At 37.2% G+C, this 17,992-nt stretch overlaps 2 protein-coding genes across 7 annotated transcripts in view; one reads left to right on the forward strand and one right to left on the reverse strand.

Moving 5' to 3' along the window:
- Window positions 1-11,800, reverse strand: part of LOC102217752 (peptidyl-prolyl cis-trans isomerase FKBP8-like) — a 29,574-nt gene extending 17,774 nt beyond the window's left edge. Inside the window, exons 1-4 of one of the 6 annotated variants that reach the window (XM_023325199.1) lie at window positions 11,717-11,800; window positions 8,248-8,798; window positions 7,920-8,089; window positions 6,245-6,333 (exon numbers count right to left, since the gene is read on the reverse strand). In XM_023325199.1, coding sequence (XP_023180967.1) covers window positions 6,245-6,333; window positions 7,920-8,089; window positions 8,248-8,689 — 701 coding nt within the window. In that variant the 5' untranslated portion in view covers window positions 8,690-8,798; window positions 11,717-11,800. Of the gene's footprint in view, window positions 1-6,244; window positions 6,334-7,919; window positions 8,090-8,247; window positions 9,558-11,545; window positions 11,624-11,716 lie in introns of those variants that run through there. The other 5 variants (XM_023325183.1, XM_023325177.1, XM_005798270.2 and 2 more) reach the window with 5 other exon arrangements.
- The window catches only part of LOC102217502 (RNA polymerase II elongation factor ELL-like), a 29,247-nt gene continuing 23,019 nt past the window's right edge, over window positions 11,765-17,992 (forward strand). The window contains exons 1-2 of the mRNA XM_014468486.2: window positions 11,765-11,983; window positions 16,123-16,170. Coding sequence (XP_014323972.1) covers window positions 11,846-11,983; window positions 16,123-16,170 — 186 coding nt within the window. The 5' untranslated portion in view covers window positions 11,765-11,845. The remainder of the gene's footprint in view (window positions 11,984-16,122; window positions 16,171-17,992) is intronic.

The following is a 17,992-nucleotide window of genomic DNA, read 5'->3' on the forward strand; positions in this document are numbered from 1 at the left end:
TTTATATTACACAATGACTACATTATTACAATTACACTCGCTACGTTTCGCAGTGATTTTGATTAAATTCTATTCAGTAGTTTTAAGGACATTTTATTTTAAAACAGTGTCTCAACTTACCCCATAGTACAAAAATCATGTCATCTGCGGATTTGACAAAGAGCTTGTTAAAGAAGTCTTCCAATTTCTCCCTTTGTTCACTTTTTACCTGTACAATAAAATAACTTTTTTGTCTCTTTGGAAGAGGATAGAGGAGTAGTTTACAAAGTCTTTTAGGTTAGAGCATACATCAAAGTTTTTCTGTTATAATTTAGGTTTCCATTCAACAAATTTTAAAAAGAGGACATTATGTTCTTAGTTTTTTGGGGGGTTTTCTCTCTTAAACGTTGGGTTAGGTTTTTGCTGTTAAATACCCTTCGTCTTACTCCAACCAACTTAACTGTTGTGGTTATGAGTACTATAGACCGCAGCCACAAATTAATTATAAATAACAGCTGGTATGGGTAAGAAAATTGCTGGTCAATCTGACCTTGTTTAATTATCATGTGTCACTTTCTTATGCCATACTCTGGAAAACAAACCATTGTAACATGTTGCTTATTTCACGAAGCACAACCCCACAACATGTCCACATTTAAGGGGACATATTCTGCTTAAGCACCAGCTTGTGAGATTCTTTCATGAGAGGTAAGCATTAGACAGCAGATAAAGCTGTAAATATAACATACTTGCACTTTTCCACCTTTTATTTTTGAGGCAAGGTTCTCTGCAATCACATCAACAGCATACAATGGCATCAATTGAGGAAGAATGACAAACAACAAAGCAACATGCAAAAATCAGATTTGCTCTTTCATGTTAACCAATCACTCACAGAATTAGTCAATATCTCTTGTACTTATGATGCAAGTTTTACAAAAAGGGAACCATATATGATAACTGTAAATAGGTAACTACATTGGCAACGTTTTTTATTAAAGTCTAAAATAATATGAATGAATTATAGATAGTCATTTCCCCTAAAGAAATGCATTTCATCAGCTATAATTATTTCCTTTCTCATAATGTTTTGAAATGGTAAGCAACAAACTTGGTGTGAGTTATGCAAGGACTGAGGTGTCTTTAATGTAAAGTTAACCTGCTGCCTTGATCCTATTGGGCAATAAAAGGAGTAAGTTACAGAGCAGAGCTCCAATCAGAGTCATCGTTCACTTCCAGGTTCTGTCAAGCTATAGCACACTTTGTTGTCAAATAGTATGTAAAAAGATTGTCTTTGAAGATGTATTACCAAAGCATTTTCCAAATGGTTTTGTGACTAATCCTACTAAGTTATAGTACAGATTTTTAAATAAAATATCAGACAATATCAAAAAGTCCTCAAAGAATGGTCAATAATGCACCCAATTCTTTGTTCTGCTTAAGTAATAGTGTGCCTTCAATGAGCTGTAGTTTAATGAGCAATGAGTTCAAACCAACAAAAAGTCTTAGACCATATGGCTTTGTCGTTATCTCTTCTGAGGAATCTTTCAGCTTTCAAGGCTTGTGGGTGTGAAGCTACTTCCAGCCAGCTTGTTTTATCAGATTTTTATGTCATTGATGAGAGACATGCATCATAATTCTTTACCAACAGATGCTAGACATGGTAAATCCAGATTTAAACAGTGACTGAATATTATAATTATGAAATTATGAAATAATTCTGTGTCACTGAAGTGCATCACAGCATACTCTTACTACTCCCGCCTGTGATCACATCTTTTCTAGAGAATGTGAAGTCAATGCTCCACAAAGCACCATATTATTTATTAGCTTCCTTCGTATCATGATCTTGTGACAATAATGTCAGCTCCAGCTGTTGAATGAATTTTAAAAGCAACCTATAAACATTTCCATCCATTATTACTTTGTAAACAGTGAACTGTTGTCTGACATCATCGTTCTTCTTCTGTGCATGTGGGTCACTTTGGGGTTGTAAACCGATTACACAGAAGTCTGATTGTGGTCATATTTAATTAGTAGTATGAACGACCAAGCAAAAAAAAAAAAAAAAAGAGAACTGATTTTTTTTTTAAATATATATAAATCTGAAATGAGCATTAAGACCTTCTCTGCAAATGTAATTTGTTTTTGTTTGTTTTTGGGGATTGTCATTGTTTTATGCATTAATGCTTCAGCAACAGTGTTGTTCAAAACTGCCTTGTGTTCATCTTTTCCTCTCACGCGTTTTTTTTTTCTTTTTACATTTCTTGCTTCTTGGCAAGAGAATGAATTATGAGCAACATGCCTGAGCACAACTGAAAAGAATGAGTTTTAAAAATTCTAGTATGAGTACTTTAAATACAAAATGGTTTGTTCACAGAAAATACAAAGATAAAAGGAAGTGATGACACAGCTAATTATGTGTATCACATACAAAAGGGAGTTAAGATTGATTTGAGAGAAATATATTTACAAAATAGTCAATCAAGCAAGATCAAGGACAATGCTTCGTCTATTTATTTTGCAGTTTCTACTCAACGTCTCTTGTATTGAAAACTTATATCCTGCAGAAGCTCAATAAAAGCATATTTTGCTAGAGGACATTTACTTTCCCATTAAATTTACTCGGATCGCAGAAAGCAGAAGTAGTTTTAACTATGAGCAGTGCTATACCACAGACAATAATGTTGATGTGAGAGATAAGCCTCCTGCTGGTAGAGGGGAAAGGTAAACATCCAGGGAGATTAGATGACTGACGTGCAGTTCAAACAGTGATTCAAGTGGTAAAAAAAAAGCAACAAAAAAAAGTCCAGCCACGATGTCGAAGAAACGGACATCTAAATTTCAAAAGTTATTCAACCTATTTGCATCATCCAGAATTTAATTATTGCTTGATTTTAGTTCAACTTTAACCTGTTGAAAGTACACGGCAGTGTAGCAGCACTGTTGCAAACTGAAGAGAGCGTGCTCATTGGGAGCTGAGCCCGATGTTATCTGCAGCACTGCAGCTGTCAGTGCTTGCTGGCCCACTCCCGAAGTATGAGATCTGGGTGTGGTTTTCTCGTCAACTTGCTGTGACCGTACCGGGAAAGAGAAACACAGAGCCAAAAAAGCTACAGTCAAACTAGTTTAGATCACGTGACTTCACAGTCAAGAGTTCAGCTGTTGATTTTATAGCAAAAAAAACAACATCTGCTCTATAAATAAGTTTAAGCTACACCAAACATCAGAGTGTTTGCTAGAGTTTTCTTGCAGAGAGGAAGCATCAAAAGAGACAAATGGTTCAATTTTCATATTGTGTTTTTCACAGCAGAGCGTCACAAAGGTCACATTATTCATTTTAGCCAGGTGGCTCTGCAGAGTGAGTCACATAGTGATCAGAGGACATCCTCCTTCTTGGAGAGGACAGCATGCTTACGCACATGGACCCAGGGGAGGAGAGACTGCACATAAAAACTAATAAAATTGACAGAGGCCAGTGCAACTGTCTGGCGAGTGAGTCATTCCACCTGTGTAATTGCAAGTGCCTATTGTAATGAAAAGCAGAAGTGCTAGTGTTTCACTGTGTCATGTTACATGGGATGATAAGAAGAGAGATTAGTTTGCAAGAAGGAGGAAGAGAGAACATTTATTACATGAAGCTAATCAAAGTACACTTTTCCATTTTTTCAGAGAAAAAAAACATAATCATAATTTCCCTCATTGTAGTGGTGAATTACAAACACATAGCCCATAATAATGAGACACATCAGTTAAAACCAAGCAGATCTGGCAGTCAGAAGTAGAGATGCACTAAGAAACAACCTGGAGTCTTAATCAACCCTGGACCTGTGAGCAGGTGGTCACAAACAGAAAAACTCTGAGAGAGTTATTTTATTTTCATACCACACAAAGAAGATTAGATTTTGAAGCCTGTACTGAAGTGGCAATAAGAAAGCTATTGTTGAACAAAAGAGGTAAAAATTTACCACATGCCATGTGGGACAAAACCAATATGTGGAACAACAGGCTTTGGTCTGAGGAGGCATTCATAAATGCCCTCAATAGAGCTGTTTTACAGAGCAGAACCAGCAACAGAGCAGAGATATTCTTTCTAGATCTCTAAAGCTATTTGAGACATACTTCCAACAGATTAATGAGAGGACCTGGATCTACAAAGACACAACTGAGGGTTCAATACAACTGTATGTCACACTGATCAGATTTCTGTTCCATACAAACAGACTTTTATTCTGCTTCATAAATTTGCACTAAGTTGCCTCACTCTGTTGCATAAAATATTGGTAAAATACGTGGATTGTTGTGATTGTAAATGTAAAAATGTTCAAGTGATATAAATATGTTTGGAGATTCTCCTAAGCTTCTTAAATGGGGGCAACATGGTAAACTCACTGAATGTTCACCTATTTATCCAGATAAACATTAGTGCCTCCTACAATTCATTCTGATGAACTCTTTTTGTTGCAACAATCAAGCTAATGCTCCCACCATCTCTAGGGGTGTGTGCATCCTTGACAGTGCTGCCAGCAGAATGTAGACTGTATGAGCGACAGATCCTACAGGCTGCAGTGATGAATCATACTGTCTGACCAGCTTTGCACTCCCTGATGTGCTCTTAACAGCTCTGTTTGCAGCAGAGGATTGACAGAGTTCAATCAGTGCATATGCCAGAGAACAGAAAGAGGCTAATGAGATTTCCCCCATTGTCTCCCTGTCTGTCACATTATTGTACAGGCATGCTGAGGTCACTCAATCCGCATTCAAACATGACATATGTTGCTGCTTGTATTTTATTTTATTATTGTTTTTGCATCTCTTATAATCAAATATTTAATAAACTGTTTAGCCTCTCTACAAGTAGTAAGAGCAACAAAGACTAAAAGAGATCTAAATAAAAGATTTGGCTCAACTCAAATCAGAGAAACTGACAATATTTTTTAACTAAAACACTTCATATTCCTTGACCCGAGAAAAAACAGTTTAGGGTAACGCACATCAGTTAAATGAATCATATTGGAAAAGCAGACACGAAGCTCTGATTCTCTACCTTGTGGTTCAAGTAAGGTTTGACCGCACAGCACACAACCCTAATCAGTGGCATCAAAACAATCATTAACCAGCCTCCTGCTGCCTCCTGCTCCACACACGACATGGAAAGAGATTCTTTTCTCACAGGCTGTGTTCTTTGCAGAGTACTCGCTATACAAACACTGGCTAATGTGCAGCACTTAAAACAGGTTAAAAAAACAAAGCAAAAAAAAACTGTTTTATACAAGAGAAAAAAAACAAGCTCTCACTACAAAATGTTTGAATGTTAGATTTTTTTGTGTATTTGTTTTTTGATGACAATGGTCTATATTTTCTCCTTAGCTATAAAACTACAGGTGGGTCATAAATCGAGCAATGAATTCTGCCCCTTTTCTCGCTTTTACTGCCACATGACATTATTCAGCAAACAAATGGGAGTTAAAGCAGCTTTTCTGCTGATGAGTGTTCTGTCTGTAGAAAAATTCTGGGAAATATTTTATTTTATGGGTTTCTCAAGCTATAATGATCACAGTTTGCTTCCCTGAAAAACATATTTGGATCAACATTGTGTGCTTTAATCTATTAATTTATAATTGGCTCTAATGACAGTTGATGATATTGCCTTTTTAATAAAATTGCATCACAGCCTGACTAAATATTACTGTCAATTATCCCTGTGTAAGCACTGACAACTAAATAAATCATCAGATTTGATCGTTAGATGGTTTTATGAAGTGTTTATGCGGTGTGACATAAAATATGATATAATTACTGATTTGCATTTTGCTAGATATGAACAGAATAACTCGCTTTTGCCTGTTCAGTTTATCTTGAGCAAACAACTGAACTGTAAAGAACAGGTTTTAGGCAGCAGTTACTATGTGGTTTCTCCGTTTATACTGGCTCTTCACTGGTGAAAAGGTTATAAACCCAAGCTATTGGCTGTAATATGAGTAGGGTTACCCCATAGGTTAGGAGGTTACAGACACACCACGGATAGGTTGCTCCTGAATTGTGTTCAGACAAAGCCATCTGCTCCTGTTTATGGTCCATTAACCCCGATAACTCAGGATGCACAGACTGCCCCCACAGCAACAGGTTCAAGAGGCTAAAGATGGCATTTTGATGTCATTATTGTCAAAGTAAAGATAAGAGCCTTAATCCTGTTGAACCTGTTCTGAGTATGTTTTCTAATTTCTAAGATTACAATAAACAAAATCAACTGGAAAATCCTTACCTTCCCAGAAGTCCATAGGCATACTGGGAATCAGCCACCAGTAATGTGATCTCCCCCTTCTGCATGGACATGACACACTCCTCTAGAGCCTACAGGTGTCAAGAAACACATTACTTAGAACACTTCTGTGGCTTGTTTCACATCCAGCCAATTGCATAGTTAAACAAAAACACATGTATGTTGATTTGTCGCATATTTCAGTTAACTGACAGATTTTAATATATTATCTTTTCCTGTTCAGATTTCAAAGCTAAATGAGTGAGCTTGTAGAAGTGTAACTCCTCAACTGTCACCTGGAAAATGCCTAGATGGAATCCAATGGCACCATGAAGGGACCACCGACCTCATGAAAGTTAAAAAGTTTTAACCCAGACCTTTTGTGATCCAGACAATTAGAGCTGCTGTCACAGATGAACAAGTGGGAGGTCTTGAGTTGCTATAAATTTTAGAGGAGATGAAAACAGTCGGTTCATCTAAATAGAAGCAATGCAGTAGCTGTGGAAGCTGTTTATGGCATCATTGTCCCTCTTTCTCACTGACTTGGTAGAAAAGTTCACATTCAACAGTCTGTGTCATGAGAGTCTTCCATTGTTATTCTGTGGGTCAGAATCTTCAAAGTTTGTGAAGCCCTGGTCCAGACTATCTTCTATTTGGCAAGAAGACAATGTACCATTATGAGCAGGTAATTACCCTAAAACTTCAGTGAGAAAATCCCTTCTACCTCTGAATATTTTGTAAAAGCTTTAGTGGGGGTTTGTACGCCATCTCAAAACGTCACAAAGTGTTTTGTTTCCCTATTTTCAAGTTCTACATGAATATATAACAATATTTATATTTATATTCCCTTCTAAAAAGTTTGACAATCTCAAAAGGAGTTAGTCCAAACAGAGTCCATTTCTGCCTCGAAAATGGTTACATGCTGTTTCTTCATCTTCTTTTAACAGCTTAATCCATGCATGCACCTGTAGATATTTACTCAGGTAAGGGAACAGATGAAGACATGGTTACATGTTTTTTAGGACTGTAAACATGCCGGTAAAGCAGCAGAGAAGTGCCTTTGGTTTTTTAAATCACTTTTGTATTTTATATTTTAAGTCTGAACATTGTCAAAATATTTGCTGTAGATTTGACTTGAACCTTTTAAATGCATTTATTAAAAATAGGACAATATATCAGAAAATTTGACATCTTCATATTGTTGAAATTTGAACTCCTCAACGTCTGACCCAAATGTTTCAGGAGATTAAAAAAGCCCCCATCTTTCTAAAGTCGAAGGATCTAGTTAAAGTCGCACCACCCTTTAGATTCTTTTCACTGCATATTTGTTTAACTGAAACATAAAAAAATGTTAAGGTTGACTAATAGATTTGATTTCGACAAAAAAAAAATCCAAGCGACCAAAATTTGAGTCATAAGGATTCATGCCCAACAGCAACATATTGGAAAATGTATTGGAACAGTGTTTAGAAAACAGCTCACACTTTAATTACCTGTCAGTCTGAATAACCCTTTTGTTATTTCCAGATTTAAAGAATTACGAACATCCCTCATCCGATATCATTAAGCCTGTGCTGTGAGACCATGACTATGCAGATTTTTTTTACTTTTTTGAGGCAACACACACACACATGCACACACACAATAGAATCTTTCAAGAAAAGCACTGGAGTATCACCTGTATTACATCTCCCTCTCCGATAACAAAGACAAGTTTGCAGTCCTTCTCCACCACAGTCCGGTCCTCAAGAACACCCTGCATCTTCACAGTGACCTCTTGACCCCAGGTGGAGCGTGGGACCTGTTCGTCTCCTGATTCCAGAATTTTCTTCCTCAACAGCTGGTCCTCTGCATAAAAGCAGAGTAAAGTACAAAATCTAGTCAAATCTGGATTTATAAGAAACTACCCACAAGGACTTCCAGTTATTGCAGTTGGTTTAACAGTTCGATATTTAAAATACTTTCCAATATTAGGAGTTTAGATGATTCATTTCATGTGTTCGTACCTGTGATGTTCTCCCAGTCCTCTGCCATGAAGAGCTCCTCAAACTGAGCACATGTCCATTCCTCCACAGCATATTCTGGAAAGAGAATCTCTGCAGAGCTGTCCCTCTCCACAACATCCTCTTCCGTCGAGGGGTCTTGAAACCGGACCATCTTCCAGCTGTTTGTTTTCTTCAGTTTTTTCTCTACCTTGCATTCTGCTTGTTCTCTCTCTTGCTCGCAGTTGGATACGCTTTTTATCTCTGTGTCTTTACTCTCTACTGCATGGTTCTCGATTTCAGATGGTTCTTTCCCACAGAGTTCTTCACCTTGTTCTGGAGGCCCACAAGGCAGTTTGTTCAGAGGATCGCAGTCTGCAGGTTCAGAAATGCGTTCCACTACCTCAGGCTCTGTGGGATCCAACACACCATCCCTCCGCTCTTCACAACATGGCTCTGTCTCCATTTCACTGAGCGATGGAGACCATCTGCATTAGTCCCAAGAAGAGATGATCCTATTTGCTCAGCCGATGACCCACTGAGGTGTAGGGTTGTTGCTCTCACCAGCACCTATTCTTTGTTTAGACAAAAAAATATATCTCCATAAAAACATTTAGGAATCCATGTTGTGTTTTGGATAATCCATCTCAGAATGCATTCCTACTTTACCCAGTCACATATGATGTTTTTAAAGCTTTTGTCCCACCTGCAAAATCTGCAATTCCGCCTCCCTTTGACCTCTCCTCAACAGCTTGCATCCATCTTAGTCAACTTAATTCATCAATGTGGTGGCTACAAAAAAATATATCAATGTAAAGAACCTGCACAGCGCAACGAAGGACTCACAGCCAGCAGGCTGTGCAGTGGTAATCTACAGGATTAGAAGGAGAAAAAACCTAATCTGACAGAACGCCTGTAAGCTTCTTAATGACTCCACTGTCGTTCTGCTCAACACATGTGTAATATTGTGACAATTTAGTGATGTTTACTAATATTTTTGATGAAAGAAGCACCCAATTTGGTTACATTGAGTTATATTAGAAAGTATTTAATCTCAAAATTCAAATGAAGACAACCTGCAGCCAGCAGAAAGTAAGGAGTACACCAGATTATTGATTACATAAAAAGTGCCATGTTCAAACTTTTGAGAATCAATGCATTTTTTGCCTAACATATAAACATGATCTCACAGAAAGAAATGTTATTTTTTTTCTTAGGAATACGATGCTTATCAAAGCTCTGAGCAAATATTTAACAAAGCCGAACCTTTTAAGATGTTTTGGGGTTTAGCTTTTTAAACAGTGACATCATTCAAAAGCCATTAGAGCTGAAAACTCAAGTTTACATACAGTGAAGATTATATATTATTTTTCATGGCAGCATAGTGCAGTTATAAGTCTATCACAAGTAGCATTAAAGTATTTATTTTTGTGCGGTTTGTTTTTCTAATGGGTAAAAAATGATTTCCCTATATCAAAGTGAAATAATCAGCACACTGTCAGTATGGAATATTACAATCTCAAAGCACTATGAGGGTGTAATACTTGTCAGGCTACAGCATTTCAGGAGCAGTGCATTGAAATTCTACCTGACAATAAATATTTTAGCCACTTGGACGTCTGTAATGACATTAAGTGATTCAGATATTAGCACCTAAAATCAGAAGCCTAAAAGAGGGAGAGGAGGATGGTGCAAAGGAATAAGGAGTAGATGAACAGTTGATAATCATTACCAACGTATTACTGTATTAGAATTTCCCCATTCTGAGACATCAGATGGATTTCTATTTCTACTTGACAAACACTATGATGCTTAATAAAACAAATGTGGCAACAATGGTGAATGAAATGTTTTTGACATTGCTTTCAAACACAGGTTTGTTGATCGCTGTAACACCAATATCACTCTACATTTCCACATTTCATAAATAAACACTGCCTCTCTGACTCATTCTTTAATCCACATCAAAGGATGTTATCCGTCAGGATTAAATTAATCCAAATTCCATTTCTGGCATTTAATTTCTCTGACAGGCAGATGTTTTGCATGTGTCAATATTGGTTTTTTTTGTTTTGTTTTGTTTTTGAAGGTTTGTATTCAAAACCTTAAAGGATTATTTTTCACACAAAAAATTGTTTTCCTACACTTTTGTTGTTTTTAATTTATTCTTGTTTTTATGTGTCCACACAGAAGTATTGAATGAGTATGTTCAGTATTTGTATTTTTCAGCATCCTCTATTAATATTTCTGGTTGCTATAGTTATCTCATCTTATATAAAATTATTTTTTAAAGATTACTTCACACTACAATGAAGATAAAATGGGCTAATTTTAATATGATGTCTGGGCATGTATTGTCTCTATCTAGTTACTGTCGGTATGAGATTGTCTTGTAAAATAACATTGAGATATTATTTAGAAAGCCCAGAGGTAAGATTAGTGTTTTAAGTTTAACTCTGCATTTGAGGCTCTTACTTTGAACTATAAAACGGAGTAGTTGTTGAGTAAGAATTTAAGAAACCTTTATCATTTTAACCATATGTCATTTTAGCCACTTAGCAGCTAACAGTCAAAGTAAGATTTAGCTTTGTAGCTTTCCATTGACACAAAATGAATATTTTAGTTTCAATGTGTCTGGATAGAATATCATGGTCTCCAGTTCAAAATTTAAAGTACTTAACGTGAACAAAATAATAATAATAATAATAACTGAAAAACACTAAGCGATAGATTAAACCTTTACTTTAGTGGTAAAAACACAAAACAGAAAACTTTTGAATTAGGACCACAAAGCTTTCCCAGGCCCATGAAGAAGACAAACTGAGGTTGAATATTTTTCACTGATTAGATCCTTTAAAAAAATTAAATAAAAAACAAGTTTGTGATCTTTTTCAGTTCGTTAAAAAAAAAAAAACTTTTAGTTTTTCAAAAAAAATTGTATCCAAATTGTTTTCTCACTTCCATTTGATCCCAACATGTATTGTTCTGTCTGTTGAGTAAGTTGGACCTTTACAGCCTTTCTTAAATGTTTTATGTGAGCCTACATGTTGCATTTGCAACATACTAAGCAGCATTGTTGATAGTTGCAGTAAGATAACATGTTACATAGCTAGAACTAATAGCATGATGTCGATAAAACAAACCTTTTACAATAATAGAAAAGTTATAAATAAAAATGAGTGAACAGCATAAACATCCTGAGTAAAATGACATTTGTTTTGTGAGTCATGTTTACAAATGCATTTACTTCCTGGTATAACGTTTGTATGCGTGTGTGTGTGTGTGTCTGTATAAGTAGTGAGAAAATTCAAAGTGTATTTACCTAAATCAAAAGGAGCGAGACTTGGATCTGACCCATGGGCCAAAATACATCAAAGAAAAAAAAAACAGACTTCAAGCAACCGGAGTGACAATGATGGCCAAAAATACTGACCAGAGAACCGAAAGTAAAAAAAAAAACCGAAAATAAAAGAAGCTTTGCACACATATTTACTTTAACATTTCAAGAATGCGTGTGCGCTGGTACTTGGGGGTGTGAGCGTACGTGTGTTAGCTCCGCCCCCACGCCTTCTTCTCCGTGACGTTCCGGGCAGAATGTCACCAATGGGCTTCAGTTGTAGAAATGGCAGCGCTGAGACAGGAGCGTCGGTATGGGCTCTCCTGTGGAAAAATTAACAAAAACAACCCGAGTCAAAGTCTTTACCACGTCAAACTCACTGACACGGCCATCCGGACCCTGGAAGCCTCCCAGAACCTGAAGGTAAGCAAGAACACCGGCTTTAACTTTAAAGCTGCTGTGGCTTTTATTATTCATGTAGGAACATTTTCTGTTTTCTTCATCGTCTCTCTCCCAACTCCGGGAACTGCTTTGGAAAACATTCGCTTGGTTTACTTGTCGCACGGAGCACAAATAATATATATTTTTAAAAACCCATAAAAGTTCAAATAGCTCTTTGTTTTGAGTACGGATTGTCTAAATTTCAGACCAAAAGGGGCTGGTGGCTGATAAAAGCAGGCTGATTTAAACGTATTCTCGCCCACTCAGAGAAAAGGCAGAGCTGAATTTATTAGGCTCTAAACATGCAATTCTTAATATTTTTAATTTATTCTCCCGTATTCCATAATTCGAACTGACTTAAGCAAACATAATATAAATTGGGCTAGATTTTTATTCGGTGTTCTCTCTCTCTCTCTCTCTTTTTTTTTTTTTATAGTCTCCCTAAAAACAAACTTTTCTTTTTTCCTCTAACTATTAAAAGCGGATATTTTTTTCTCGGTTTATGTAGGCTACACCGCAGCTGGCGTTGAACGTTCAGACGACGTCCGCTGAACGTCCGCCGCCGATGTTTTCCGGACGACAAAATGAAACACCATTAAACCATTAAACTTTCAGTTAAATGCACGCCGGAAGTCCGCCGACAACTTTCAGCGGACATTCGCAGTAGATGAAAATAAAATGCTACATATTGTTCTGCGAGGTCTGTGGAAATTCTAACAAAGCAGCGATTTCACTGGAATGCGAGGTTTTCATGTGGAAAAGTTGTCTTCCGTTTCCTAGGGATATTAATCCAATGTTGTCACAAATTGGAAAGTCGATGACAGTCTTAAAACACTTGGCAAAGAATGTATTAATTTTACAGAATCTTAAAATGTATTTAGGTAGAAGGATGAACGCATATGTTTTCATTTGTTTATTTTTTTTAAGGCAAACTGCTTCGCTTCGCTCATTGCAATAAATGTAATATTCGATCAGAACGCTGTTTTATTGCCTTCAACCAGAGTGAAGTTGGCCCATTAGATTAGTCAGAGATCATTTAGTCTATCCAAAATGCTCTCTCCCCACAGCAGTGCTTGAAAAGACAGAGCTACAGTTGTGACTGCAGGAGGAGGCTCATTTAGTTGAGGGTTTTTTTTATTTTTTTTTATTTTCCGCTGTCAAAACAAATGAGTCTGTTTTTGTGTGCGCCACATTCCCGAGTCGCATACAGCTTCTAAACCTGGACCCCGACCTTGGTGGTTGAGCTGGATAGTAAACAGCTGGGTTCGGTGGCACTGGCTCTGAAAGTTGTTGTGTATTGTTGATGCCCGCCCATCTCCGGAGCTCATTGGTCCGTGAAGCGGAGGAAACTCCGGAGCTCTCCCACAGCCTGACAGCTTCCTCCAAGCCACAGCAGGCAAACAGAGAGGGGAGGGGACAGCAAGTTTTCCAAGCCGGAGACCACCCCAGAAAATACCGGTTGAGGACAACCCCTGTGAGGGTGGAAGGTTTCTGTCCTGCAGAAACCCGAACCTGACAGCTGCTACTACTTCACCGATGCTTACAATCAAGGGTGAAAAGAAACAGGCGAATGAAACCTCAAAGAAATGTGTTTTTTTTTTTCGAATGGAACGTCACATTTACTGAAAACAGGTCTAATAAAAAAAATATAAATAAAACACTAAAATGCAGCATTTGACAGTCACAAAGTTAAACGGAGGTAGCCTATAAGAAAAAAAAAAACATTGCAATGAAAAAATAAAATAATTTATAAGCATAGTTGATTCGAATATTGATCAATCTATCATACCATACCATAAGAAAATAGTTTGATTATTCCTAAAGTGGCTTTGGGCCGGTTTGCATCTTTGCATTTGTACCCATGTATTACATAATGCATTATAAGAGATAAGATAAGATAAGATAAATCTTTATTGTCATTATCACAAGGACAACGAAATTCAAAGGGTGCCATCAGTCGGTGCACATGCCCAAAAACAAAAAATAACTGTATCACAATTCACACACAACGCAAGAATCAACAAACTGGCAAAAAAAAAAAAATTATAAATGTAATTATATTATTTTCTGAAAACTTTACACCCCTTGTAATTCCTGTATAGATGGCTCTTATGAAAAACGATACGAAGACCCAATAACACCAAAATAATTGAGCAACCTCCGATTTTATTTACTTGAGTCACATAACAGTGACTCCAGATAATATTCAAAGAGTATTGTCGATAGATTGTTAAAAATGACCTTAAATCCTCATTTATCTAAGCTGCTGTAAACTCTCCCTGGCGAGTTCAATTTGGCACAGGATCAGTATAATCAGTCCTGTGAAGGATGACTCCCTTCTGTTACCCAAGTTGACAATAGCCACAGGAAGAAAATGATAAAGAGGTGAAACAACCAGCACCCTTTCAAAGCCAAGGCTGCCATCTTCATATATTTTTATACGAATGAAACCACTTGTTTTGTTTTATTTATTTTATTGAGATTGAACTTTTTATTATCGGCTGCATATTTGCTGATATACTTAGTCACATAAAATTGTTTCACATTAGTTTTTTGTTTGTAAATTATTTTCTATCAATTTCTCATAAACTTTAAGACAGCTTCTAAAAAGTGCTAAATTTACATTGCAGCTTTTTGCTGCCAACAAGGCCTGTTTTATAAAGTAAATAGAAGCTGAATGTCTATTGACATAAGGCTACAACAAACTTCACAAGTTTTTGCAAAGTTTGACAAACAAGAACTAACACATATCAATCGCATATTTCATTTATAAGAATAATGGAGCTGTGGTGTTGATACTTTATTTATTTATTTTTTTTATCACCCTGCAAGGGGTCTTTTTGTGGGCTCTAGTGTCCCTTTTTTTAAAGTAGGCTGACAGGAAAAGGGGAAAGACAGGGGGGAAGACATGCGGTAAGCGTCGTCGGGTCTGGGAGTCGAACCCGTGACTCCCAGGTAACCCCTCCGCCACCACGGCATGCCCCGTTGATACTTTATTAATGTTAATGGTTCATAGCTACTACATACATCAAATACAATGTGCTGTGAGAAATATAGAAATGCATGTGGAATCAAGTAAGTATCATACTGTATATTATGGTGCTCTACAAGGTTTGATTAACTGTATACATAATGTAATCTTCACTCTGAAGATTTTTTTTGTTCAGATTAGGGATGGGCAACAAGGACAAAATATTTACTGAAAACAGGATTAAAAAATGACTATTTTGCTACAAATTGATCACTGCATACAGTTGGACCCTCACATGAACTCACTGTTTTAAAAATTATTTAGACTTTTATAAGAATCCGTTTTTATAAAAATGTACTTACATCACAACAGTTAGCGTTCAATCGTATTTACTGTCATTTTCTCTAAATACAGAGAACTTTGCAGTTCATTGTTAAAAGTAGGACTCAAATAAAATCTGAATAAAAAATACAAAAAAAGCAACAAAAAAAACTGCAAAAAAATTGTTCAAACAGTGAACATATTTATCTGATCCATGTTGTCAGTTTTTGTGGTTTGCAGACACTGTTACTTTCAACAAATAATATGATCACTGTCCACCTCTGGTTCAGATTCAGTTTTCAAGGGTACAAAACTGCATTCGTTTCACCCTTCTCAACTATAATCTTATTAAAACCATATAATAAAAGAGGAGTTGGCCTGGCCCAGACAAGTCATAGTGGAAATTTGTCAGAACAGATCAAACATGAGTTACATTCATCTGGTGGCTGGGATAAATCTAGGGTACTTGCTTTGTCTTTTGGTTTAAAAAGTATATTTAACCACATTTTTATTTTATACCTAATGACCACTGGAATTACATGTTTAAAAACAACAGAAAAAATATTCAAAAACACATAAATCACAAACAAATGTGACATGAAGAAAATCTTCTGGTGGCAGTAGAATAATTAATTACACCCACTTCTCTTCAAATTAGAGCCAGAAACTCTTAAGCTTTACACTTACTGTGGAACGGTGGTTATAGCAACAAACACTGAGGCATGCAGAATGGCTACATATTTTTACCTATAATATTTTATCAACTTTGTAGATTTGAGATGAACATGATTTGCAATTTAAATTGGATGTTTTATTCCCTTCTTTACAGGCTTCACTATCAAACCAGCCAGTAATTTGCTTCAAGGGAAGCCAGGGGGTAAGATGTTTTCCATATTTTCTGTAATGTTTCAGTAACTGAGAATATATTTTTTTTCCTGTTGAGCACATTTATGAAGGTTTCTCTTTGCCATCTTGTTAGATTATTTAATATCGAATTATCACTTCCATAGGTTCATAAGAAAGTCTGTTGAAAGGTTGGTGAATGATGGAGGTGCCATTATTGTTGTGCCAGAATGATAATATGGTCGCTGTTAATCCAGCTCACCTCACAGCCTAGGGTAAAGGTGTGATTCATTTCCTCAATAATACTTTGTTGCGTCAAGTATCCTTCATTAGACATGTCTAAGCAGACACCTGGTGGATAGTCTTTGAGAGAGAAAAAAATCCTTTGGTAAAGAAAGTAGGAGGACCTTTCTTTGAAGCGCCTGAAAAGAAAGTTGCCTACGTCCAACTAGATTAGCAGGGTCAGACTCTCCCCACCTCTGCTCGTTAGGCTTGTACATTTTAATAGCACAATCGGCTCTGTCTGTCATGGGCCTTTCTAATCACTACAAGACCTGATTCCACTGACTAAAGTGACTTTGCTCTGTACACAAATACTGGCCCTGTGCACTCACACGGGGCCCTAAAAGTCCAAAGACAGGGTATGCTATCACCCCCTGCCTGCCAGGTTACTGGGTCAGGCGCGTAACTGGGGAGGCTTTGTTCTGGAGAGGGTTATGGGGTCTGGGGATTTGGCAAACCTTAGGGAGTCCCCAAGTCTCCATGCTTGTTGTTGGCATGAAGACATGAAAGACCTGAAAAACTCTAATGGTACGCAAGCAGTGGGATTTTTTTTAAATTGGGAAAAAAAACACACCATGCTTGTTGAAGTGCAGTGAGATATCTGTGAAAACACCTGCTGATTATCCTGCTTGTGAGAGTGTGAAGCTGTGTCAAGTGACTGCAACTGAAGTTTCCTTTAATCACTGAAAAAGAATTGGTGATTATATCTTGGCTGGCACATTACATATTCAAATTGCTCTGCAGAATTTAAGCATGGGCTCCCTCCCCCTCCGACAATATTCCCAGGGCTGGACGATTGGCCATTAATGAATGAGATGCAGCCATTGCTCGTGTGGGGGGAGCCCAGATTAAGCTGTTACTGGGGGGAGGACGCTTGTGAATTTTGCAGTCTGGCATGAAACACACCAAGATAATATCCAGTATGTCTATCTATATTGGAAGGTTACAGGATTAAAGATGTAATACTTCCTGTGGTGTGTGTTTGTTGGCTGAATCTTTTACAACAGCTCACCCCTTCCCCCAGAACTCGCACAAGGTTCAATAGGTCATTTGTCCACTGACAACCGCCAACTGTTGAGCTTTATCGCAAAAACCACAATTGCTACTTTTTGATCCTTGCCCTCGCTGGCTTATGTCAAATTTCCTGTAAAGGGGGCACTTGTGTGGCCACAGAAACCATAAGAATTCCTCAAATCACAGTCCTGGCGTCACTCCAGGGTTTAGCGGTGCCAGGGGCCAGGGCACCCATCAAGAAATAGCAAAATGAGGTTTTTCGGCAGCTTTTCTCTGTCTCTGCGGCATTTAGCCCTACTACTGGAAATAGTCCTGCCAGGCTTGTAATCATGCAACGTAAGGCAAAGCATATGAGACCTTTGAATTTGACATTCAAGCTGAATATGTAACTTTGAAATAACAGCAGAATGCCACTTTTCATATTGACATATATTATTGTACATGGTAAAAGGAAAATTACATAACTTCAAAAATGATACAAACTGTGAGCCCATATTCTGATCAATAAACAGCATATGGGCCAGAGATACACAGCAAAATCTGCTTTGAATTCACAGAGG

Source organism: Xiphophorus maculatus, chromosome 2, assembly GCF_002775205.1.
Source record: "Xiphophorus maculatus strain JP 163 A chromosome 2, X_maculatus-5.0-male, whole genome shotgun sequence".
NCBI lineage: Eukaryota > Metazoa > Chordata > Actinopteri > Cyprinodontiformes > Poeciliidae > Xiphophorus > Xiphophorus maculatus.